General features: G+C 36.0%; 1 protein-coding gene and 2 pseudogenes across 1 annotated transcript; 1 reads left to right on the forward strand and 2 right to left on the reverse strand.

The window, feature by feature from the left end:
• Positions 1-1,875: 1,875 nt before the first annotated feature.
• Positions 1,876-25,408, reverse strand: LOC109152934 (G-type lectin S-receptor-like serine/threonine-protein kinase At4g27290). Its single transcript, XM_019300637.1, has 7 exons — positions 24,111-25,408; positions 23,774-24,036; positions 23,474-23,684; positions 23,144-23,381; positions 22,903-23,056; positions 22,471-22,796; positions 1,876-1,969 (listed from the first exon to the last, which is right to left on the reverse strand). The coding sequence occupies exons 1-6, from the start codon at positions 25,378-25,380 to the stop codon at positions 22,485-22,487; spliced, it is 2,448 nt and encodes an 815-aa protein (XP_019156182.1). The 5' UTR covers positions 25,381-25,408; the 3' UTR covers positions 1,876-1,969; positions 22,471-22,484.
• Positions 1,984-10,942, reverse strand: LOC109152938 (annotated as a pseudogene).
• On the forward strand, positions 15,674-18,789 carry LOC109152763 (annotated as a pseudogene).
• Positions 25,409-27,312: the final 1,904 nt, after the last annotated feature.

The following is a 27,312-nucleotide window of genomic DNA, read 5'->3' on the forward strand; positions in this document are numbered from 1 at the left end:
CTCGGGAAAGAATCACCTATGTGAGAGAGAAGTGAGGGTCGCTTCCAAGGAGAATTGACGGGCACAATTCTTCACAAACTCTTGCAGAACCAGGAATGGTGACCCACGACCAAAATGGGCACAATCATGAGAACAAAGCATGGTTGGGAGGTTCCTGTGTGAGATATGTCATCGTCTACACAAACGGCAGTCGGTTCAAAGACATCGCGTTCTACCGTACAGCCAGTAGAGTAAATGTATCTTCACGAGGGAAGGTTCAAAGGGTGTGACCCTACCTATCCTATGCAGGGATCGATCGTTGAACACAGTTGTTTCCGATTTTAAAATACCCCGAAAATCAATTTTTCATTCATGTGGGGGATTGTTGGAAAATTAGCTTAAAAATGACATAAAATGGCATTATAAGTGGCTACCTTGTGGTACAATTATCAGTGGGGTCCACTTCCGATTTGGGTCGGGTCAAAGTGGATTCGTGTTCTTCGTAGTGAGACGAAGAGATTGATATATTGTACGCTCAAAACGGATAATGGGTGAATGAGATATTGATTCTCAAAGTAGACCCATTTGAATTGGGAAATGAAGGGAAAATGTAGGACTTTGTCCCACATTGGTTTGGAAACAAGATTTGCCCCCCTTATATACATGAGCTCATTTCAAGCTTGTAGAATTGTATAGCATAGAGGCTCTCTCGCAGGTGCAAATCAAAATCTAACTAGAAGAGCTCAAAAGGCTTGAATCAAGCTCGAGCTTGCGTGCGCCGGCACCTGCGGGCACGAATGTCGTCCGGAAATTGGTTGGTCGTGCGGGCATAAGTTATGCCAAACTTCGGTATCATTTTCCATCTGTTATAGTCACTTGGTTCGGCCAAAACCGAACCGAGAGCACCTACTCTCGTGTGTAGCATGAGAGGTTGTGGTGCACGGAGAGCAAAACTCTCGTGCAACGGTGAATACGAGAGTTGTACTTTCGTGTAGCACCACAGCACGAGAGCTGTACTTTTGTGTTGTGTCACAACACGAAAGTGGGTACTCTCGTGCACCCCAACGGTCAGAAGATTAAACTCATCTGTTACGGAATTAATACTGTTTAATTCCAATTGTTTAAACTCAGAGTTTAATCCTACTTAGTGCTGACCGTTACAGGTGTTACACAATTGGTTTTAATCCCAATTTACTGCCATGTTGAATGCTATCCCTTCCAACGAGCCCTATATAAAGAAGAGGTTGGGCAGAAGCATTTTACACACACAGTGAGAAAAACGAAGGAATTCCAGTATAGTTTTCAGCTTCAAAACTTCTTCTTCTACTCTCTTCTTTCCCCAGCTGTGTTCCAGCTTTGTTTTGTTCACCGGGCTCTTTGTTTAGGTGCTTAAACAAAGAGTCGTAGCACGTTTTATCCTGGGAAACCTAGGCTACAACGCTCCTAGCACTTGTGGGAGGTAGCAAATAAGGTTTTAAGGAAAACAACCTTGTGTTCGAACTCGTGCTAAAGCCTTCACCCAAACACTCAACTCTTTTCCTTCCCGGTTTTCTGTTTTCCCTAAGTTATAATAATTTTCTGTAGAATTATTATATTTGGGGATTTTTCACCTTTTTACCCAACACTAAACTTGTAGTTTTAGCTGTGTTTGTCCATGGAACGATATCTTAACTCTATACTATAATTTGATACTTATTATAAAATAAAATAAAAAATAAAAAATAATAATCAGATATGTAAAATATTTTTGAAATTCTCCAACAATAATCATTGCCATTTAAATTTTGTTTTCCTATTCACCCTGTTGGGGATAGAGACTAAGCTTGTCGTTGGCGTATGCAAGAAGGCATGCGCACATGCATCCTCAACTGAGAGGGGAAAGAGAGACACCATTAATGGTACAACATATTATGAAAATGAGAAAAAAAAAAGTGGTACAACAACAATACTTAATTTACCAAATTAAAAGGGAAACTACTTTGCTAGGATTTTATTGTTTGTGCCCTACCGAGGATCCAAGGCAGTGATGGTGCATTCATTTTTTGAACTAATTCCTTGAGTGCTTGAAGAGTAATCACCTTCGTTCACTCTTCGTTCTGTGAAAAATCCTGGCTCTTTTGCTTCAGGTAAGGTACTATCATTAGACAACATTGTTACTACAGAAGACATGGTTGGTCTATCATCTGAACGTTGTTGCACACATAATAGTCCTACATGGATACACCTTTGAACTTGAGATAGATCACAAGATGGAGCTAGGTGTACATCAATTAGTTCCAACGACATGTTTTCCTTATACAGCTTCCATGCCTGCAATGTTAATTTTGATCAATAATGAGTGATAGAAGTAATTCACAAAAAAAAAATAAAAAATTAGTGTGACCTACATGACCAATAAGGTTAAGACAGTGGTCTGGGTGGGAAAATCCTCTATTTCTTTTCCCAGCCACAATCTCCAACAATAACACTCCAAAGCTAAATGTATCTGATTTTATAGAAAATATTCCGTCAGCAGCATATTCTGGGGATATGTATCCACTGCATCAATTGAGAATATTTGCATTAATTAAAGTAATTAACCGAAAACAATTGGATGCTCTAACATAAATAACACAGGTTCTTACTGTGTCCCCATAATACGACTCGCATTTGCTTGTGTTGCATCCCCTCCAACACTCCTTGCTAGCCCAAAGTCTGAAATCTTTGGATTCATATTGCTATCTAACAAAACGTTACTGGCTTTGAGATCTCTATGAATGACTCTTAGTCGAGAATCTTGGTGAAGATACATCAATCCTCGTGCAATTCCGTTGATAATGGAATGGCGCTTTGGCCAATCAAGTAATTTTCCCTTTGCTTCATCTACCAAAAGGATTTGAATCAACTATGCTTTCAGAACATATAAAATTAGATATTATGATGTACAAGAGATTAGAAAACAAACCAAATATGAAGGTGTCTAGGCTTTTATTTGCCATGTATTCGTAGACTAAAAGCTTTTCTTCTCCTTGTATACAACACCCTAAAAGCTTTACTAGATTCCGGTGTTGAAGCTTGGCAATACAAATTACTTCATTCTTGAACTCTTGTACTCCTTGTGTTGAAGTCTTTGAGAGCCGCTTCACGGCAACTTCCTGTTTATCTTCCATAACACCCTGAAATTTTGAAGTAAACAACATGTATATGTTATTATGTTATGAATCGAATGTATAGACGTTTCGGAAATAGTGAGATTTCAACATTATATTCATACCTTGTAAACAGCTCCAAATCCACCCTCTCCAAGCTTGTTATTTTCTGAAAAGTTATTTGTAGCTCTTGATATAGTAGATAAATCATACATCGGCAGCTCTAACCATTCTTTTAGCTTCATCATTTTCTTCTTACTCTTTTTGTGAAAGTACAAACCAAGGCATAGACCTAGCAGGATCAGTATAGTTAGGGGTAACAAACATCCTAAGATGATTTTTACTTTCTTCCCCTTCCGGCTAACGTGAGATCCCTGTGTAATTGGCTCTGCAGTATCAAGAAAATTTTGTCACATTAACCTTTTATCTAACAAGATATAGAAAATTGTATGTATTCAATTATTCATCCTTAATATTGGCCTATTTGATAAAATAGTTAGCCTATCAACTAATTTTGTCTTATTTGACCACTATTAGTTGTTTGAATTGATTAAACTTCATTAATTAGTTTTTTGTAACAACTTATTGCTCCAAAATGCTAACATTTAAAAAGCTGTTCAAAGTAGTTTTTTGAGAAAATCATTTTGCATGTAATCATCTATTAGCTAACAGCTAATTTACCACTTTTCTACAATCAACTAATGTTTTCAACTACTCACACACACTAACACAATCAACTAGCAGCAATTTACCAAACACAGAATTGAATCAAGTATAACATAAATTAAAATTGTATGTATTCTTACTTGGCACCTCGGAAGAATCAAGTCTGATGTAAATGTCTTGCGCGTTCTGAGACAGTAATCGAATGTCAATCAAGTCATTAAACCAAAGCAAACAACCTGTTGTTTCTCCCTTGCTCAAATCTAGACTTGAATAAGCGGTGCAGGAGCAATTGTTCAAGCACTTGTGCTCACACTCTTTAAGGTTCATAGTTTTGTTAAACCAAGAATGTGTAGTGTCTGGCAATTTTATCCCAGAATACTTCTTGAATCCATCTGTTCCGTTCTTGCATTTCAGAGGTATCCTCCTATGGCAACCGTCGGACCAGTAATCCCATCCCCCTTTAGTATTGTTCACAAAATTTTCCATACATCCACAGATTGGGGAGTTTTCAACGTTACAGATTCCATTTGCGCCGCATTTATCATAGTTGTCACAAACATCCATTGGAGCTTTGATGAAACTGATCCAACTTTGAGTCTCATTTGACCATGTGAAGCACTGCAAATCACCAGAACTGGTTATCACAAACCTTCCTATAGTCGACTTGTTAATGATGTCGTATCGGGCATAAACCTCCCTGGGATTCATTTGTACTTGGTACTTGTAATGAGGATTATCTGGCCTTATTTCTGGTGTTCCACTCCACCTTAGACCATTCCAGGGCCCGGTTCCATACGTCTTTTCCAGGCCGTTCTTGATTACGCCTTGTGGGTAGCCTGTTGGATCAATATGGAATGTGAATTGCCCAGAAGCTGGGTCATCTTCATTCTTCCTTGCAGTGACATAAACCTCCTGGCCTGTCACTAAGTTCCACCCGAGCTTCATGCCTGGAAGAAAGGTATCTGTTGGGTGCTCAAAGCTCTGCCAGAGGAAATTCTCCGGGTTTTCATCTTCTGTGTCTCTCACCACAAGATTCCCTGAATCCAGCAGCTGTGCAATGGGATTCTGAGCTGATCTTGATGTGTTAGATGACCATAGAATGCCATTCTTGCCATCAGTAAGAACTAATCGGCCCGGCTTGATGATCTTCAAGACAGCTGATGTTGTGTTAGTTAGTGGAGTTTCTCTATTGGCAATCCATACTACTGTTGGAATAGGGATTTGTTTGTACCATATACCGACATATCGGTTTATGGAACCAGCAGGGCTGCTGAGAAACCCCATCTCAAAGCTCCCATCAGATGAAATGATGGTGTCTCCATCTTTGAGGGATTGGGTGGAAGTGATTGTATCTCTTGCCTGGATAATGTTGTGCATGGAATGCAAGAAGATGGAGAACAGAAAATGCAGGAAAAGTGCTTTCATTTTGACGCCCTGTTTCTTGAATGAAGTGTTTACATATTTGCTTTTTCTAATTTGTAACTTATAAATAGATTGGTTCTTTGTGTTTCAGTAGGTTGAGAAAGTATATAAACAGATACTACATTGTATTAGAGTCAATAGCATTCAAAAAAAAAAAAAAAAACTTATAGATAGATTGAGAGACACAAAGACCAAGTCTCCGTGTAATAACTGGCACTAGTCCTTATGTCACTATCTTGCATTATGGATAACGTCTTCGTTGGGGTAGGGGAACCTTGAACTACATTGACGAGAATAATTACTTATGTCCTAGGTCAACTAGTCATAGGGTTGAAATTTTGTAACACAAGGATCGAGTTTCATCAGTCACAGACTGTCGGAACAATCTCTTAAAATAAGAAATGCAACCTCCTTGTGTGCAGTAAACAAAAGTCTAGTCTACCCTCAAATTTTTTAATAAAAATGTATGTATATATTATTATATTAATATAGTACGTAGGCCCCCCTCCAAATTTTTTTTTTTAAATCTATTATGTTTATATTAAATGAACTCAAAAATATATATAGGGGTGGTTTACGTGCAAAGCTTCTTCTAGGTAAAAAATGTGGTGAGATCTGAGCGGTTAATCTAATCTAAAGTAATGGCTCAAATTGAATATATATATATTTTTTAAACGTGCTTCCTGACAACATGGATATGATATCGAACTGATGCACCTTAATCTTCGAGCTTATGCACCTTAAGCTTTCATATGTACCTTAAGAGTTAAACTGATGCACCTTAAACTAGAAAGTGACGCACCTTAAACTTTAAACATACTAAGCTATAACTTACGCACCTTAAGTTATAAACTTACGCACTTTAAACTTTAAACTTAGACACCTAAAGCTACGCACCTTAAGCTTCGAACTTATGCAGCTGAAAAATAATACACCTTAAGCTATAAACTTACGTACCATAAGCTATAAACTTACACACCTTAAATTTTAGACTTAACTCCTTAAACTTTAAACTTACACACCTAACGCTATAAACTAACGCACCTTAAGTTGTGCCCTTACACAAAATGACCATAATGTCACCGCATTTTTCTAATTGTTCTTCAATCTTCATTCTAGGCTGTTAATTTTGACAAGATCAAAGATTGTGATTAATCCGCACATTTCACCTGGGAGAAGCTTCGCACCTGATCCATTGTCTATAAATATATATATTGGGCCTAGAGCCCTACAGTAATAACAATCCTAAACTGTCTCATATTGGAAGGGCAATTTATATCGTGCACCACGGCGCACATAGCAATGTGCGCCCAGGCACAAAACGCGCGCATTTCATGCTGTTGTCATACTGACGTCACTCTGTCCATCCGAATAGACCAAACCCCATTATGTGTATTCAGTTAAAAATTTATGTGTATTGTGTTATGAGTTTGTGTATTCAGTTAAGAGTTTGTGTATTATGTTAACCAAACCTTATTATGTGTATTCAGTCAAAAGTTTATGTGTATTGTGTAATGAGTTTATGTGTATTCAGTAAGAGTTTATGTGCATTATGTTAACCAAACCACATTATGTGTATTCAGTTAAAAGTTTATGTGTATTATGTATTATGTAGATTATGTGTATTATGTTATGAGTTTATGTGTTCTGTTATGAGTTTATGTGCATTCGAAATAGGGAATTTTTTTTTAACAACTTAACAAAATGACGTCGTTTTGGGAGGCGCGAAGCGCACAGTGCTATATGCGCCCTGGTACACGATATAACGATTGTATTGGAAGTCTTAATTATATTAAGAGTGATGGGCCCAATATAAAATAGGCCCAATCCTTGATACATTAGAAATAATAATCCGGCAAATTATGCTATGCAACCGTGTGCACCATGCATGGTGCACACGGAATTGGATCCATAATTTCTATACTATAGATTCATAATTTTTATACTATAAATTCATAATTATTGAACTCTATATTCACAATTACAAAACTCTATGTTCATAATTTTCAATGTTCATATTCCCAATTGTTGAACTCTGTATTCACAAATCAGTGAACATATGTTTATAATTTGATAACTATACAGTATAGAAATTATTAATCTACAGTATAGAAATTATGGATCTACAGTATAAAAATTATGGATATATAGTATAGAAATTATGGATCCAATTCCGTGTGCACCTTGCATGGTGCACACGGTCGCAACGCTCCTAATAATCTAAATCCTATCTAAACTCCTTTCACTGTCTCGTACTGAGCCTCCATTTATTTCCTTGGACTGGTCCGTTCAGTACTTCAGTCAGGCTGGTAGACTATCCATCATATATAATTATCCAACACATACTACACCATCATAAACAAATATTTAGTTTCTTTGGTCTATTGGTCCTATAAAATTTAAAAAAGCAAATGCATACCTCAGGTAAATTAAAGGAATAATCCAATTATAAAAGTGTTGTTTTTAACGGGGATTGAGCATTGAGATGGTGACTTCATTTATGGAATACGATTTTTCTTTGTCTGAAAGAGAATTGGGCTCAATTGCTCTTCTTTCTGTGAAGAAACCTGGCTCTTTAGCAATGGGCAATTGAACATCATTAGCCAACATATGAACTATGGAACACATGCTCGGCCTATCTTCAGGACAATGTTGAACGCATAACAAGCCAATTTGGATTGATCTTAGAACTTGAGACAAATCATGTAGTTCATCCATATGCTCTTCTACAAGTTCAATTGATCTACCATCTCTATAAAGTTTCCATGCCTGTCATAAAAATGAATTAGTATAGCAAGACATCAATTCAAACATTAATACATAAATAAATATGCTTAGCTTTAAAATGAGACATACATGGGCAGGAAGGTTCTCATAGTGATCTTGATGATCAGAAAATCCCCTATTTCTTTTCCCACTAACAATTTCTAACACCAAGACACCAAAGCTAAACACGTCTGATTTAATAGAAAAGATCCCGTGTCCGGCGTACTCCGGAGACATAACCGCTGTGTTTAATATTTTAATATGTCATGTTCAATGATAAAAAATGGAAACTAATATAATGAATGCAAAATGAAAATGATATCTTACAGTGTTCCAACAACACGATTTGTATTTGCTCCAGTCTCGTTTAATCCAATGTTCCTTGCCAAGCCAAAGTCTGATATTTTTGGGTTCATGTCATTATCTAACATGAATCTAGCTTTGAGATCTCTATGAATGATTTTTAGCCGAGAATCTTGATGCAAATACAAAAGCCCTCTAGCAATTCCTTTGATAATGTTGAAGCGTTTTGGCCAATCAAGTAATGATTTTCTTCTATTATCTGTTCAAGATAAAAATCATCCAAGAAAGGTAGTTTCAATTCCAAGAACAAATTTTCTTGGTAAAAAGAATGCAATCAAGGAAAATAGTCCAAATTGACATTGATAAAGTGATCAAATGTAACAATGGATCGGAGTTGATTAAAATTTAGATAGAAATATCATACCAAATATATATGAGTCAAGACTTTTGTTTGGCATATATTCATAGATCAACATCTTTTCATCTTCTTGAATGCACCATCCTAGAAGCTTCACAAGATTTCTATGTTGAAGTTTGGCAATAGAATTGACTTCATTTTTAAATTCTACAAGCCCTTGCTTAGATGTCTTTGAAAGTCGTTTCACAGCTATTTCCTTTCCATCATCTAGAACGCCCTATAAATGAAATTTATAGATGGTAGTAGAAAATGATGAATATAATTTTGTATAATAAAATATTATTACCTTGTAAACAGGTCCATATCCTCCCTCTCCAATCTTGTTGTTGAGTGAAAAGTTATGAGTAGCTCTTGTTATTGTAGATACTTCAAATAGTGTTTGATCTTCTTCCCACTGTAACTTTAAATGAATCTCCTTCATTTTCCGTTTGTACAATATTATGACCATAGTCAGGCTCAAGCTCAGAACCAGAATTCCAGCCAATATTGATGAAGTCAATTTGATTATTTTTGATTTCTTGCCCTTTGAACTTGAAGGATAATCTAGCCCCATCCAAGAAAAAAACAAACAATAAAAGTGGATGCATTATTGTATTATTAACCTTATAGGAATTATGGTCAGGGGTGGCATACCTAAATCAGAGGAAGCCATCCTTATGTAAAGATCCTGCCCATCCACAGGTGACTCAATGGCTCAGCAGACAGGGCCAAAAGTCGGTGCATACAAGGGATCTGTTCACTTTGGACATAATCTCCACACTATCGCTACCGAAATTTGAACCTTGATTTCTTCCTCCAAATACAGTCTACTGAACCATTGAGTTAACCCCGTGCGGGCAATAATAAATTATATTCTTACCTAACTCGGAGGAAGCCATCCTTATGTAAAGATCTTGCCCATCCATAGGTAGAACTCTAATGTCAACCAAGTCTCCAAACCAAAGCAAGCACCCATTTTCTCCATTGTTTATATCTAAACTTGAATAAGCCATACAAGAACAATTGTTGAAGCAAACTTTCTCACACTCTTGAAGGTTCATAGTAGTGTTGAAGGTTGAGAACCTTGTATCTGGCAATTTAACCCCAGAGTATTTCAAGAATCCATCTGAGGAGGATCCATTTTGACAATTCTTCGTCAGAGGTGTCCTCCGAACACACCCTCCAGAAAAATCTACCCTGCCCCAAGCTCCTGGATCTTTAGGCAAAAATTTATCCAAGCATCCACAAGCAGGGCTTTTATTATAGTCACAACTCCCATATGCCCCACATAGTCTATATTCGTCGCAAACATCTGTTGGTAATCTACGGAAACTGTTCCATTCCCCTCCTCTTCCATCTGACCACATATAGATCTCTAAATTCCCAGCATTTGATAGGACCGACCTGACTATCGAGCTGTTATAATACTTATAACTGAAGGAAACCTCAGTCCTATTAAAGATTACCAAAATTTCGCCAAGCTGGGTCTTTTTAATTCCAGGTAATCCACCCCATCCCAAACCATTCCATGGCCCTGATCGAAGCACTTCCTTTCTACCTTTTGTCAAGATGAGCTGTGGATATCCTGCAGGATCAAGGGAAAGCATGTATTCCCCCATCCCTGGATTGCTTTCTGACTTCCATGCCGATAGAGTTGTGTTAAGACCGGTAACGAAATTCGTCCCGAGTTTCATGCCTTGCAATAGAGTATCTGTAGGATGATCAAAACTTTGCCACAGGAAATTCTCTGGGCTATCATCACTTGCATCCATTACCACCAGATTCCCAGAATCCAATAACTTTGCAACTGGATTTGGGACTAGTCTGGAAGTGTTAGTTTGCCAGTAGATATTAGGATTGTTGTTGCCATCATCAACTAGAGCTAGCCGGCCTGGATTATTGACAATCTTCAAGACTACTGATGAGGTATTAGTGAGAGGAGTATCTCTGTTGGCAACCCAAACTACTGTGCGATTGGGTATTTGGTTGTACCATATACCAACATAGCGATTCTGTGAATCGGTTGGGCTAAAAAAACCCATCTTAAAGATTCCACCAGAAGAAACAATGGTATCGCCATCTTTGAGGACTTGAGTGGAAGTGATTGTATCCCTTGCATAGGAAATATTATGCATGGAAAGCAAGAAGAGGGAGAACACAAAATGCAGGAGAAAAGCTCTCATCATCTTGAAACCCTGTTTTGTGAATAAAATTTTTGCTGTTTACAGATTTTGTTTTCCTTCTTTTCTTGAAGAAAATGTATTGCTTATAAATCTAGAGGCTAATTGCTCAACCACAGACATAGACTATTCAAAGGCAACGAAATTCAACATAAAATATCTTGTTGAATTGATGCAGGTTCATATCCTATTCTTTGATTTAAGGGACCGAGCCTGTCTTGTGAACCTAACTGACAAAGGATCACAAAGAAATAAACTCATAGCTAACTAGCTTAAATAAAAAAGATCAATAGACAATACAATTTCTCGGAAGTCAAACTTTGAACATTATAATTATCATGCTAAATGTCTGATCAACTTGGTTTCACAATGATTTGTAGTCAACTCTAAGAGAAGAGGCAATTCCAAACGAGTATGTAGTCCAATTAATCAACATCTTCTCTTCTTTTTAAATGCAACATCGCAGAAGCTTCACAAAATTTCCATGTTGAAGTTTAGGAATAAAATATTAAAATTGACTCATTTTTAAACTCTTCAACATAGGCGGCTTCACAAATCACAACTATTTACTTACCATCATATGACTAAGGATAGTAGGATATATACCACATAAATTAAATGGATTCTTGAGAATATTAGAAAGGAATGAAGATTCATTGCATTTGAGATGAACCTAGGATTATTTATAAAATTCAACTAGTTTAGTTTGGCCGAACAGTGTTCAGATATTTTTGTATTACAAATACACTAAGGCTTGAAATCTAGACCTCCCACATAAGGGAGTCATCCAATACCAATGAACCACAAGCCACTTGAGTGTTTGGATATTTTAAGAATTATTTAACTAAATATTATTTATTTATTAAATTGTTCACTTTGTCCCATTTTATAAGAGATTGTAGACAACAAAATTTTGAAAACGATAAATGGGCTGATATGGGTCAATTTAATTAATTGGCCTGGCTATGTAATAATTGAATTAATTTAATCCGTTCAAATAAATTGATCTTGGGTTATTGAATTAATTAATTAATTAATCAAAGCTCAATTTAAGTTTGATTTAGTCTTGTTATATTTGAATTTAATAATGGTAATTAAATTTAAATATAGTTTTATTATATTTAAATTTAATAATTATAAATTTAAATGTAGTGATAGGATCTTGAATTTAGACATGATTATGTCAAGATTAATTTTGTATTAACTCTTAGTATTTATTCTAAATAATCATTTATTTATTGGATAAATATTAAGGGAGTTTGCTATGGGGTGGTTAGTTACATTTTCTCCCCTATAAATAGAGTCATCCTCTCATTCCTTGAAACACACGAAGATCTTGAAGACACTTGAGGAAATGAAGGCACTTGAATGCACTGAAGACACTTGAAGATCCTTGAAGACATTGAAGACGGTTTGAAGCTTGCAAAGTTTTCTCTTTGACACTATCTTGACTTGTGAGGATCAAGCCGTAACCCAGAGGCTCTTCGACGAAGAACATGCCCTTCTTCGAGGATCACGCCACTTGATTTCTGAAGGCACTGCAGTAGAACGTCAGTGAAGAATCAGAAGACTACACAACAATCTCGGCACGCCTAGTGGGACAACTCTGCCTTTCATCTCTTCACTATTAACTTAATTCAATATGATGGAGTCTAGCCGCTTGTGCCAGTTCCAAGTCTTCATCCACAACTGGTTCTAACACTAGCTGGGAGACTCGTTGACTAGGAGCTGCCTAAGTAGCCTAGGGATGCAATTTTCCCGAGCTAGCCCCAATCAATTGTTCGAAGAATGATCCAAAGGCTCGAGATAGCCACAACCATCCCAAGAAAGGTCACTCACGTTGCGTGCCCACCGTCCTCAAAAAGAGCGGACGATAGCGGGAAATCAACTTCTTCGAAATGAGTGGCTGATCCTCGACATCTCCAACATCCCCATGCGAAAGAACATGCTAGAATGAATACTTTTTTATTTCTACCATTTTTCTCCAACAATGACATAGCATAACATTATGGGCTCACTTAGATTAAAATGACAAGGTACATAATTTATACTTATAAGTTACAGGTCGAATTTCATAAAACAAGACATAAAAAATCATAACACAACACATATATATGTTATATATTTACTTATTTTTTAAATTTGATTTAAGTACATAATTTGTGTTCATAGGCACAAAATTTCACAACATAAAATACAATTACTAATTTATTACATGTACATTGACGGAGTAATGGGTCAAGCACCAGACCCGGACCACCAACAAAGACCTGACCCGTAACACTCAAGAGCCCAACGGACAAAATGATTACTACAGATCATTTACTACGCTCATTCAAGACATAGAACATGCCTCACGGTAAGTAACAGCAATTATTTCTCCATCTGTTTAACGGTCCAGGTCCCCACGAAGAGAGCTCATTTACCATCTGAGCTACCACCCCGAATCAGCTCCCAGCCTCTCGAAGCGAACTGAGATTAATCATGTCGCCTTGTTATGCGTTGAACACTACCCTAAAGATAGGCCAAACATGTCTAGGCCAAACATGTCTTCCGTAGTTCATATGCTGGTTAACGATGTTGAGTTACCCATTGCCAAAGAGCCTGGTTTCTTCACAAACACAAGGGTAATTGAGTCCAAGTCTTCTTTAAGCACAGAAATATCATGTTCCATAAATGAAGTCACCAACTCATTTCTCGATCCCCGCTAAAAAGAGTACAAATATAATTGGGGTATTACTTTTTATATTTACCCCAAGTTTGTATTGTTCTTTAAAAAAAATGAATTTCATAGAGATAACTTCAAGTGTATTTGCCTAAAATTCATCTATTAGACAAGTTTAGTTCACGCAATGTACTATAGTAATTACATAAAAAGGTCAAATAAATTTTTAGGACACTACTGGAAATTATGGAATTTCCGACCACCTGAAAGTGATCTTAAATCAAGTCGAAAGTCTTGTTCCGACCACTTTTAGTATCCGGAAAAACCTTTGTTGCTATTTCCGGCCACTTTTTGGTATCAACTTGATTTAAGATCACTTTCAGGTGATCGGAAATTCCATAATTTCTAGTAGTGGGACTCAAATAATATGTAGTAGTTAATTTCACTTTTGGTTCTATTACAATTGTGGTCTTGTTAATTTCAAATTTTCAAAACTGTCAATTTAATACCTTAATTATTCATTTTTTTTAATCAATTTTGGTCACTCCGATCAAATTGCTGGTCAAATCTCACCGGAAAATATTAATAAGTTAAATAATGAGGATATTTTAGTCTTTTTACTTATATTTTCTTTTTTCTCCATTGGCTAGCACAGCTGCAGTGGCTTTCTCACCTTTTTTCTCTTTTTTTTTTTGAAGGGTGACAGTATTTAGCTGTTCCTCCAGTTCTGCAACCTTAACACGGATGGATGTTATGGTTAAAATAAAAATATTTATGAATTGAAGAAAAGATGGAAAGGATATAAAATAACTTGGTAATTCTCCCACACAGGAGTAATCCTTTTTGCAAAGGGGGGAATAAGGAATATACAAATCATGTGTGAGTTTAGAAAAATGGGAGTTACCTTCTTGGTCAGTTCATCTACTCTCCCCTGCTTTGCTGTCTCTGAGACTGATCTTTCAGACAGAAATTCAATTCTCATTTAAGGTGAATCTTCCATGACTGGAGTATTCCTGATGAAACGTTTCCATGATTTGGGTGATTTGTAGGCATCGGTTGTAATATCATGTAAATTGGAGCTCAATTGGATGTGTTTTGAAGCCATCTTGGTACAAAAGCGTGTTCCGGGAGTCATGAGAGATCAAGAAAGTGAAAAAGAGTTGTAAGTCTCATGACATGACCCGGGGACCCAAAGGAACAAAGGAGATGAAGAAATATGGATTTTGGAATGAAAATCAAGGCTCACGCTGACATAGTGTCACCGTAACTTCATTCTGCTTTGTATTTTTCTCTATCTTGAGATGTCTCAGTATTTTAAACATATCTCGTCGTAGGAATGTCCAAATCAAGTGATTCTAACGGCATTGAAAAGATATTTTAATAATTGCCAAATACACTATGTTTTTGGGGTGTTTTGGAGGAGTTTTGTGCTTTAATTGTTGTCCTTGGAATGGTCTAATTGTTATAAATTGAGTTAAAGTGCTAATGTTGAGACACTTTAACCCAACAGGGTAGCTCAAGTGGCAAATGAGCTCTCTTTGTGGGGGAATTCCGGGATAACCCGGATTCGATTCTCACAATTGACGATTTTCTTTGGGCCAGCCCCTGTGCCTCTCAGAGCGAACGGGGTGGACCTGGACCCTGGACCGTTAAACGGACAGAGAAAGACCTAGACCACATTGTTTACACAAAAAAAAAAAAATGTTGAGACACTTTTGTATTTCTTAAGTACAAAAGACCAAAACAAGGGCAAAATGATCCGGGATGCAATAGGTCTTGGAGGTGTGTAATTACCAAGAGATTAGGACTACACTATAACCTACTCCACTTGCAATTCCCACTTTGCACCAAAAGGTAGAGCTCGAAAAAATATCACACTCCATAACGTGTTATTCTTCTCAAATATAGTACTATACAAAGTTTAACACACCCTGCCCCCACGAATTGAAGACGCTATCCACAATAGACAGTGGCGGGCCAAATAATGCAAGATAGCGACATAAGGTTGACTAGCACCATGTATTACACGAAGTCTTGGTCTTTGTCATCATCCAATTAATGTATTTTTAATCAATAAAAGAACAAACATATCTACAAACATTAATCAAGAAAACAAAAGAAACATATATTTTAAACATTTCATTCCAGAAACAGGCCGGAGGTCAAAATGAGAGCTCTTTTCCTGCATTTTCTGTTCTCCTTCTTCTTGCTTTCCCATGCAAGGGATACACTCACTCCCACTCAATTCCTCAAAGATGGCGACACCATTGTTTCATCTGATGGGAGCTTTGAGATGGGGTTTCTCAGCAGCCCTGCTGGTTCCATAAACCGATACGTCGGTATATGGTACAAACAACTTCCAGTTCGAACAGTGGTATGGATTGCCAACAGAGAAACTGCCTTAACTAACACAACCTCGGCTGTCTTGATGATCGTTAAGCCAGGCCGATTAGTTCTTAGTGATGGCAACAATGACATTGTATGGTACAGTAATACATCAAGATCAGCTAAGAATCCGATTGCACAACTGTTGGATTCAGGGAATCTTGTGGTTCGAAATGCAAATGATGAAAACCCGGAGAATTTCCTCTGGCAGAGCTTTGATTACCCAACAGATACCTTCCTTCCAGGCATGAAGCTTGGGAGGAATCTAGAGACAGGCAAGGAGGTATATATCACTGCAAGGAAGAGTGAAGATGACCCAGCTTCTGGGCAATTCACATTTGCTTTTGATCCAACCGGGTACCCACAAGGCGTAATAAAGAATGGCCAGAAAAAGACGTATATAACAGGGCCCTGGAATGGTCTACGGTGGAGTGGAACCCCTTCAATATCACCGGACAATACTGGTTACAAGTTCCAAGCGCACATCAATCCCAGGGAATTCTATTTCCAATACGAAATCGTCAACAACTCCTACTGGGCAAGGTTTGTTCTATCCAGTTCTGGGGATTTTGAATGCTTCGCGTGGATGAACGAGACCCAAACTTGGGACACTTTCATTAAAGCCCCAATGGATATTTGCGACAGCTATGATAAATGCGGCGCAAATGCGTTCTGTAACGTGGCTAACTCCCCAGTGTGTGGGTGTCTGGAAAATTTTGTGAATAATACTAGAGGGGGGTGGGATTACTGGTCCGACGGTTGCCATAGAAGGATACCTCTGAAATGCAAGAATGGAACAGATGGGTTCAAGAAATATTCTGGTATGAAATTGCCAGACACTACTCATTCTTGGTTTAACACAACTATGAACCTTAAAGAGTGTGAGCACAAGTGTTTGAGCAATTGTTCATGCTCTGCTTATTCAAGTTTAGATATAAGCAATGGAGGAAGTGGTTGTTTGCTTTGGTTTAAGGACTTGATTGATATTCGGCTATTGTCTGAGAATGGACAAGACATTTACATCAGACTCGATTCTTCTGAGATACCAGGTAAGTTCTATCGAATACGTACAATTTTCTATGTTTTGTTGGATATATGAAGGTTGAATTGAAGTGACTAAAAGTTTTATGATACTACAGAACCAGTTACCGAGGAATCTCATGCCAACTCGAAGGGGAAGAAAGTAAAAATCATTGTAGGTTGTTTGTCAGTGCTAACTACAATGATCTTGCTAGGTCTGTATATTGGTTTGTACATCTACAAAAAGAATAAGAAGAAGATGATGAAGATGAAAGAGTGGTTAGAACTACCGATATTTGACCTATCTATAATATCAAGAGCTACGAATAACTTTTCAGAAAATAACAAGCTTGGAGAGGGTGGATTTGGAGCTGTTTACAAGGTATGTATGTCAAAATCTAATTATTTAGAAAACTTCTATACATTCGATTCGTAACATATACATGTTGTTTACTTCAAATTTGCAGGGCATTTTGGATGATAAACAGGAAGTTGCTGTAAAGCGGCTCTCAAAGACTTCAACACAAGGAGTCCAAGAGTTCAAGAATGAAGTAATTTGTATTGCAAAGCTTCAACATCGAAATCTAGTAAAGCTTCTAGGATGTTGTATACAAGGAGAAGAAAAGCTTTTGGTTTACGAATACATGGCAAATAAAAGCCTGGATACCTTCATATTTGGTTTTGTTTTCTAATCTCCCTTACATCACAACAATTGCTTCATTATATATATTTTGTGAAACCATAGTTGATTAAAATCCTTTTTGGTGTGTAGATGAATCAAAGGGCAAATTACTTGATTGGTCAAAGCGTTGTTCCATTATCAACGGAATTGCACGAGGATTGCTGTATCTTCACCAAGATTCTCGATTAAGGGTCATCCATAGAGATCTCAAAGCCAGTAATGTTTTGTTGGATAACAATATGAATCCTAAGATTTCAGACTTTGGGCTGGCAAGAAGTGTTGGAGGGGATGCAACAGAAGCAAATGCAAGTCGTATCATGGGGACACAGTAATAAGAACCTTGATATTGTGTTATTTATGTTGTAGCACCCAAATGTTTTTCATTGCTTTTATTAATGCAAGTATCTTCCTTGGATGCAGTGGATACATATCCCCAGAATATGCTGCTAATGGAATATTTTCCATAAAATCAGATACATATAGCTTTGGGGTGCTATTGTTGGAGATTGTAGCTGGGAAACGAAATAGAGGATTTTCTCACCCAGACCACTGTCTCAACCTTATTGGCCATGTAGGTCAAAATAAACTACTTTTTATATTTATTTGTTCTAATTACTTCTTTCACCCGATAGTGATCTAAAATAACTTTGCAGGCTTGGAAGCTGTATAAGCAAAACTTGTCGTTGGAATTAATTGATGTACATCTAGCTCCATCATGTGATCTATCTCAAGTTCAAAGATGTATCCATGTTGGACTTTTATGTGTGCAGCAACGCCCAGATGATAGACCAACCATGTCTTATGTTGTAACGATGTTGTCTAATGATAGCAACCTACCTGAAGCAAATGAGCCAGGATTTTTCACCGAATCAAAAGTGATCGAAGCAGATTACTCTTCAAGCACTCAAGGAACAGCTTCAAGAAATGAATGCACCATCACTGCTTTGGATCCTCGGTAGAGAACAGACAATAAATAAACCGTAGCAAATTAGTTTCCCTTTTAATTTGGTAATGACGTAATGTCACTGCTGAAAATTATGAAATTTTCGATCAACTGAAAGTGATCTTAAATCAATTCAAAAGTGAATGCGCTCTTCTGATTGCTTAGTCAGGCTTATGACCCCTCTCACTATTTAGTCTATATGCTCCTTAATTTTTTTTTATTTTTTTTTTGGTGTAATTTTTATAAGTTGTATTGTCTTTATGTATATTATAAAGATGTTTCAAGTTCAACTATTGACTACTTAAATTACAAGGAAATATCAGTAGAGTAAAAATAGAGACGTACTGTCGGTACGGATACATATATTTGATCTTAAAAATGAAAATTATTAGCATTAACTCCATTATTGAATGATCATGTGAACCACATATAGTTGACTAGATGATCTAAGACCACAAGACATCATAGTCTCAGCTTGCATGACTTTTGGGACATCACTTATCAGTAGTTGCTCTAGAGTTCAACTTGTATAAAACCTTATCCAACAACGAGGTAATCCACAATGGACAAATCAGAATTCTGCAGTGGCATGTCAAGTGGTGTGAGATAGTGATATTTTTTACTAAATCTTTCTCCACTATTGCCAGCAATTCCTCTCAGGCAATTTATAATATCATTGACCAGGGTCGACATAACATTATATACATGGACCCTAGATCAAAACGACGACATACAAAATTTATATTCGTGAAGTACAGAATTTCATAACACAAGACACATACACTTGTTATATATTTACTTATTTTTTAAAATCTGATTTAGGTACATAAGTTGTGTTCATAAGCACCGAATTTCACAACACAAACACAAATTCATAAGACACAATTACTAATTTATTTCAAATACAGAATTCATATTTTTTTAAGGTACCAACTTTATAATAATAATAATAATAATAATAATAATAATAGTTTACGCGGTCGCTGGGCGTAGCTGGTGTGTAAAAATGTATCAGCGAGATTGTTATTTTTTTATTTTCATGGGGCCACAAAAAAACCTTATATGTTGCAAATGCAATTTTTTCTCTTTCCTCCCTCCTATCTCCTCCAATTCATGCCCTCTCTCCTTCACATATGCATAAAAATTTCAAACAAAGTCTTGATGGGGTTACTCTAACCTCCCTTTGAATGAATGAGACAAATTCTTCCACTAATTATTTGTATATCGGATTAATTCTCCAATTTAAAAGAATCATCATAATTTATCTCTCTATAATTATATGTTGGGTTGGATGTAGAGTTTTAGGGGCGAAGAACTTTGCTTTTTTGAGGGTGAGCTATTTGTTTATCTACTTTGAAAATTCAACACTACATGCACAACAACTCTAAAAAGGTCCATTTAATGTGGTGTGCAGGATCGGATTGGAAAAATGGGCCCGTTTGCTGAAATTTCTGTAATCATAATCATAAATACGAGTGAGGTAATGACAAATTGTCAGGTTTTTAATGGATGCACAATTGTAAATATATGGGTAGATATATCGAATTTACTCAAGATGGAACTAAGAATAATTGGTGATGGGCAAATGATTCTGTGGACCAAGGTCCACACAGTGTTGTGTGGATCATAACAAAAAATACATTTTTAATATACTAAATATATATTATTTTTGTACTGTATGTACGTTATACAATATAATGTACACTCAATACAAAAATAATGTACATCCCCTGAATACAATGTACATTATTTTTGTACTGAATGTACATTATTTTTGTATACAGAATATGGTCCACATAACTTGTATGGACCATGGTCAACACAATAATGATTGGTTTTGATGTGTGCCAAGTATGACTTTGTGCTCATTTAATATTTTTGTGGCTCTTTTTTAGAGAAGGTCATAGGATCGAATCTTTAGTGGTGAGGTATTGACGGCATGGTCCACACAGCTATGTGGACTACGGTCCAAAACGACGTCATTTTGATATTAAAAAAGAATAAAGTACTGTATAGGGGCGGATCCAGAAAATTATGTGAGTGAGGCGTACTTCAAATGACTTTAGAATTGTCAATGACAAAATATCAAACACATATAATATGATTCAAATACATTATAAATTATAGGAATAAGGTTCAAATTAGCCACTGAACATAACCTGAAAATGCAATTAGGCCACTGAACGAAAAAAAGTGCAATTAAGCCATTGAACACTCCAAATATATGCAATTTCACCTAATAGCTGGTTACCATCAATTTTAGCAAGTTACTTGCTTACGTGGTAGTTGAGTTGGCATTTTAAATAATTTTTAATAAATTTTAATAATAGATTTTTTTTAAAAAAAAAATTTAAACAAAAAACAAAAACAATAACAAAAAACGACGGGGTGGCCGGCCATCCCATCATTTTTTTAATTTAATTTTTTTAAAATTTATTATTAAAATTTATTTAAAAATTATTAAAAATATCAACTCAACTGCCACGTAAGTAAGTAATCTATTAAAATTGATGATAACCTGCTATCCGGTGAAATGGTATACATTTAGAGTGTTTAGTGGCCTAATTGCACGTTTTTGGAGTGTTCAGTGGCGTAATTGCACTTTTTTTTTTTTTTTTTTTCGTTCAATGACCTAATTGCATTTTTAGTTTATGTTTAGTGGCCAATTTGATCCTTATTCCTAAATTATAATACAATGTTTATGATAGATATTTAAGGGCGAAGCCAAAACTATACTTGGGTAGGGTGAAATTTTAAAACACTTTGAAATGTTATAAAAATATTTATGACAAAATATAAAACATAATCAATTTGATAAAATAGTTTTTTTTTTTTTTTTTTTGAAAGGAAAAGCACAATTGCATTAATAATCAACATAATCAATCATTCCTTGCATTCCAAACAACCCACATGCAAACCGTCACCTTCACCGCCTCCCATACACTAGGACCACCGCGTATCATTACTCTGAAAATGATAAGAGCATCTATAGTAGTTGATCTCGGTGCGGTATTTGATGGATTTTTGTAAGTGTGATTAAGAAACAGAAAAAAATGTGGGTGAAAAAGAAAAAGTAAAAATGGAATAAATTCTTACTTAAAAAAAAAAGTAAAAATTAATCAAGTCGCTAACTTTAGCATCACATAAATTATCCACAATCAGAGTTACAAGAGTTAAGTCTTCAGGATAGACTAGCCACGCCCAGCCCCAGATTTTAGTATCAGCACCATCACCTATTCTTCTTTTAACTCCCTCACGAAGTAATGACTGTGCAGCTAACATGCTTCTCCATATATAACTCGGGTTGGGACCAAGTTGGGCATCTAAGAAATCACATGTGGGGAAGTAACGGGCCTTCATAATTCTACCCATCAGAGAATCCGGGTAGAGCAATAACCGCCAACCTTGCTTTAAACTCATGCAGGCTACTGAACCCTAAGCCACTATAACACTCCGGTCGGCACATACGGTTCCAACTTAGCCAAGAGATACCTTTACTATTAGCACTGCCAGTCTCCCACCATACATACGGCACATAATTTTAACTAGGTATAACCTATCAAGTTCTCCTGGAATGCTAGATCACATGCCACTATTAAATCCAAACTTCTTGGAACCAAGAATCCAAGATGCCACAACTTCTACCAAATTGTCCTATAATATAGGTTTAGGGACCATGACAAATGAATGACAAAAAAAAAAAAAAATTGTACAAAAGATCATATATACATTTTCAAAATGATTTACATTGATTGGAGGAAAGTAAAAAGAAAAAAAAAATCTCTAAAATCAATAATAAATCAACACCTAGTAAGACAACTATCCAATGCTTCCTAACTTACCTTATACTCCGTAGAACAGAACACTCCCTTGTATAAAATATCAATCATTTCAATAACATATTAAGGAAATAAAAAGCAACTTAAAAGGGAAATTATTGCTTGCGCTCTACCGAGGATTCAAGATAGTGATGCTGCATTCATTTCTTGAAATCGTTTCTTGAGTACTTGAAGAGTAATCGCTTTCGACTTTCACTTTTTGTTCAATAAAAAATCCTGGCTGTTTTGCTTCAGGTAAGCTATTATCATTGGACAACATTGTTACCACAGAAGGCATGGTTGGTCTATCATCTGGATGTTGCTGCACACATAGTAGTGCAACATGTATACACCTTTGAACTTGGGATAATTCGCATGATGGATCTAGTAGATGTACATCAATTAGTTCCAACGCCCTGTTTTCTTTATACAACTTCCATACCTAAAAAAAATTAATTTATTAGATCAACAAGAAGTAATAGAAGTTATTCACCAAAACAAAAATTATATATATACACACGCGCACACAAGTAGTTTATTAGACCTACATGACCGACAAGGTTGAGACAGTCGTCTGGATCATCAGAAAATCCTCTGTTTCTTTTTCCAGTCACAATCTCCAATACTAAAACCCCAAAGCTAAATGTATCTGATTTTATTGAAAATATTCCGTTAGCAGCATATTCTGGTGATATGTATCCACTGCATAAAAAAGAAGACAATTTTATTAATAAAGTTTTTAAAAAAATGGATGATCCAACATAAATGACACAATATTAAGGTACTTACTGCGTCCCCATAATACGGCTTGCATTTGCTTCTGTTGCATCACCCCCAACACTTCTTGCCAATCCAAAGTCTGAAATCTTGGGATTCATATTGTGATCTAGCAAAACATTACTAGCTTTAAGATCTCTATGAATGACCCTTAGTCGAGAATCCTGGTGGAGATACATTAGTCCTCGTGCAATCCCGTTAATAATGAAATGACGCTTTGGCCAGTCAAGCAATTTGCTCTTTGCTTCATCTATCAAAAGGTTCTTAATCAACTAAGGTTTCACAAAATACATAATGAAGTAATTATTGTGCATTGATGTAAGGGAGAGTAGAGAGGCAAACCAAATATGAAGGTATCCAGGCTCTTATTCGCCATGTATTCGTAGATCAAAAGCTTTTCTTCTCCTTGTATACAACATCCTAGAAGCTTTACTAGATTTCGATGTTGAAGCTTGGCAATACAAATGACTTCATTCTTGAACTCTTCTATACCTTGAGTGGAAGTCTTTGAGAGCCGCTTCACAGCAATTTTTTGTTCATCCTCCAAAACACCCTGAAAATTTGAAGTAAATAACATATATATTTGTGTTATGAATTGAACATACAGAAGTTTTGGAAATAATGAGATTTCAACATACATACCTTGTAAACAGCTCCAAATCCACCCTCTCCAAGCTTGTTATTTTCTGAAAAGTTATTCGTAGCCCTCGATATTATAGATAGGTCGAATATGGGTAGTTCTAACCATTCTTTCATCTTCATCATTTTCTTCTTATTCTTTCTGTAGATGTACAAACCAACATACAGACCTAGCAAGATCATTGCAGTTAGCACTGACAAACAACCTACAATGATTTTTACTTTCTTCCCCTTCGAGTTGGCATGAGATTCCTCTGTAACTGGTTCTGTAGTATCATAAAAATTTTAGTCACTATATCCAACAAAACATAGAAAAATGTTTGTATTCGATAGATGTTACCTGGTATCTCAGAAGAATCGAGTCTGATGTAAATGTCTTGCCCGTTCTGAGACAGCAATCGCATGTCAATCAAGTCGTTAAACCAAAGAAGACAACCCCTTCCTCCATTGCTTATATCTAAACTCGAATAAGCGGTGCAGGAGCAATTCTTCAAACACGTCTGCTCACACTGTTTAAGGTTCATGGTCGTGTTAAACCAAGAATGTGTAGTGTCTGGCAATTTCATATCAGAATACTTCTTGAACCCATCTGTTCCATTCTTGCATTTCAGAGGTATCCTTCTATGGCAGCCGTCGGACCAGTAATCCCACCCTCCTCTAGTATTATTCACAAAATTTTCCAGACACCCACACACTGGGGAGTTAGCCACGTTACAGAAGGCATTTGCGCCGCATTTATCATAGCTGTCGCAAATATCCATTGGGGCTTTAATGAAAATGTCCCAAGTTTGGGTCTCGTTCATCCACGCGAAGCATTCAAAATCCCCAGAACTGGATAGAACAAACCTTGCCCAGTACGAGTTGTTGACGATTTCGTATTGGAAATAGAACTCCCTGGGATTGATGTGCGCTTGGAACTTGTACCCAGTATTGTCCGGTGATATTGAAGGGGTTCCACTCCACCGTAGACCATTCCAGGGCCCTGTTATATACGTCTTTTTCTGGCCATTCTTTATTACGCCTTGTGGGTACCCGGTTGGATCAAAAGCAAATGTGAATTGCCCAGAAGCTGGGTCATCTTCACTCTTCCTTGCAGTGATATATACCTCCTTGCCTGTCTCTAGATTCCTCCCAAGCTTCATGCCTGGAAGGAAGGTATCTGTTGGGTAATCAAAGCTCTGCCAGAGGAAATTCTCCGGGTTTTCATCCTTTGCATCTCTCACCACAAGATTCCCTGAATCCAACAGCTCTGCAATAGGATTCTGAGCTGATAATCTTGATGTATTAGCTGACCATATAACCTCATTCTTGCCATCCATAACAACTAACCGCCCCGGCTCGACGATCTTCAAGGCAGCCGATGTTGTGTTAGTTAGTGCAGTTTCTCTGTTGGCAATCCACACCACTGTTTGAACAGGAAGTTGTTTGTACCATATACCGACGTATCGGTTTATGGAACCAGCAGGGCTGCTGAAAAACCCCATCTCAAAGCTCCCATCAGATGAAACAATGGTGTCGCCATCTTTGAGGAATTGAGTGGGAGTGAGTGTATCCCTTGCATGGGAAAGCAAGAAGAAGGAGAACAGAAAATGCAGGAAAAGATCTCTCATTTTGACACCCTACCTGCAGTTTCTTGAAAGAATTGTTGTTTAATTTGATGTTTATACTTTGAGATGGAGATTTTGGCATTCCTTATATGATTACAAAGAGCTAAGACTACGCGGAATTGCAGGTCATAGTGGCAATAATTTTTGGCAAATTAAAATAATACAACTTGTGTCACTATTTCAAACGCCCTGACATGTAAACTTGAAAATTCTACGCTGTCGTTTGTGGATTACTATGTACGTGTTTCAGTGTTTGTTTGTTGGAGAGGATATATTTTAGGCGTACAATATGGAAACTAAATCATGCAAGTTGGGACCGTTCACTTCATAAGTACAATAAAAAATTCATGCAAGTTGGGATCGTTCACTCCATAAGTACAATAAGAAAATGATGGAAGTTGGCGAACCGCGGATTGACTTCATATAGAGAATGTGCCGTGTGTGAAACCTTCACCTACCAACTCCTTCATATATTCCTTCAATTCTTATCCATTTTACTAGTTGTAAATTGACATATGTATTATTGAATAATATCCAATCAACAACAAATTAAAAATTTAATAAAATTAAATTATCAAAATAAATAAATAAATATTATATATATTAGAAAATAGAATTTTAATTTTTTATAATAAGAAATATTATTATCTAGTAATTTTTTTTTTAAATGTGCTTTGGACGACATAGTAGGTATTGTAGGTGTTTAAAAAATTAGCTTTTAGCAAATGCAATTAGTTTTTCTTATAATTTCTTCTATTGTAATTAGATTCTAATATCAATATCATAATAAATGAAACAGAATTGTTTGTTGTCAATAAGCTAATGATGCATATATTCCAAATCAAATAATAAGATACAAATGAAAAACTAAACTCTTTTACCAAAAAAAGTGAAAATTTATTTCTTTTTAAAGAAGTTAAAATAAATAGAAGTTAAATTTTAAAATAAAAATATCATATAAAATAGATACAAATTATTCATTAATTAAAAATTATTATTAAATTAAACTATATTTATAGAAACTACATATATATAAATACATGTATGCATGTGTCTATATTTTATATAGTGAGATAAAACTAACAAAATAAAAATATATTAAGGGTGAACTTGGTAATAAATGATAAATGTACAACACAAAGGGCATCAAATTAAATAAAAGCATTTAGTGTCACTTATATCACTAATAAATTTTTAATTTCACTTAAGGACTTTTTTTTTTTTGAATGCTACTAACTCTATTACATTGTAGTATCTGTTCATATACTTTCTCAACCTACTGAAACACAAAGAGCTAATAACGCCTCCACTAAGGCTCGAACTCACAACCTTCCAAATGGAAGTCCAACCCGGATACCATTAGACCACATAATCCTGGTAATTTCACTTAAGGACTAATGTTAAAATAAATGTCAAAAGAAAAAATATGAAGGGTAAAGTTGGAAGAAGTGCAACGAAACAACACAAATAACATCGTTGGCTCTTATTAAATAAAATACTAGTTTTACACGCGCATTGCGCGAATGAGTTAATGCCCCATGTTTATAATTAAATAAATATTTGAAAATATATCAATGCGATTATATATGAAAAGTTCATACATAAGTAATTTAATGTTGAATTTGTTTATTTAAATATGTAACTCATAGTATATGAATACAATGTAATATAGGAGATTCATTATAATTGTTACTAAACTTTTTTAAAATAGTAATCAAGTATTTTTGTTGCAAAGGGTTCTAATATATTTAATGAATGCACATATATACAAGATTAATGAATGAATCAAGCTAATGTATCAAGCTACTGATTTTAAAATTATTTTTTTAAAATAATGTTTAATAAATAAATAATTAAAATATTTAAAACAAAAAACAGAAACTGCCGCTCGGAGACGATTCGGCCGGCTTCGTCTCCATGGTTGGAGACGAACCT

Source organism: Ipomoea nil, unplaced genomic scaffold (assembly GCF_001879475.1).
Source record: "Ipomoea nil cultivar Tokyo-kokei standard unplaced genomic scaffold, Asagao_1.1 scaffold2480, whole genome shotgun sequence".
Classification (NCBI taxonomy): Eukaryota; Viridiplantae; Streptophyta; class Magnoliopsida; order Solanales; family Convolvulaceae; genus Ipomoea; species Ipomoea nil.

Excerpts from the sequence above, each read along its gene's own strand:
- LOC109152934 (XM_019300637.1), bottom strand. The coding sequence starts at position 25,380 with ATGAGAGATCTTTTCCTGCATTTTCTGTTCTCCTTCTTCTTGCTTTCC. Across the intron at positions 23,382-23,473 it reads CCTGGATACCTTCATATTTG|ATGAAGCAAAGAGCAAATTG; the intron begins GTTTGCCTCTCT and ends ACCTTTTGATAG. Across the intron at positions 23,057-23,143 it reads AGCCGTATTATGGGGACGCA|TGGATACATATCACCAGAAT; the intron begins GTAAGTACCTTA and ends TTTTTTATGCAG.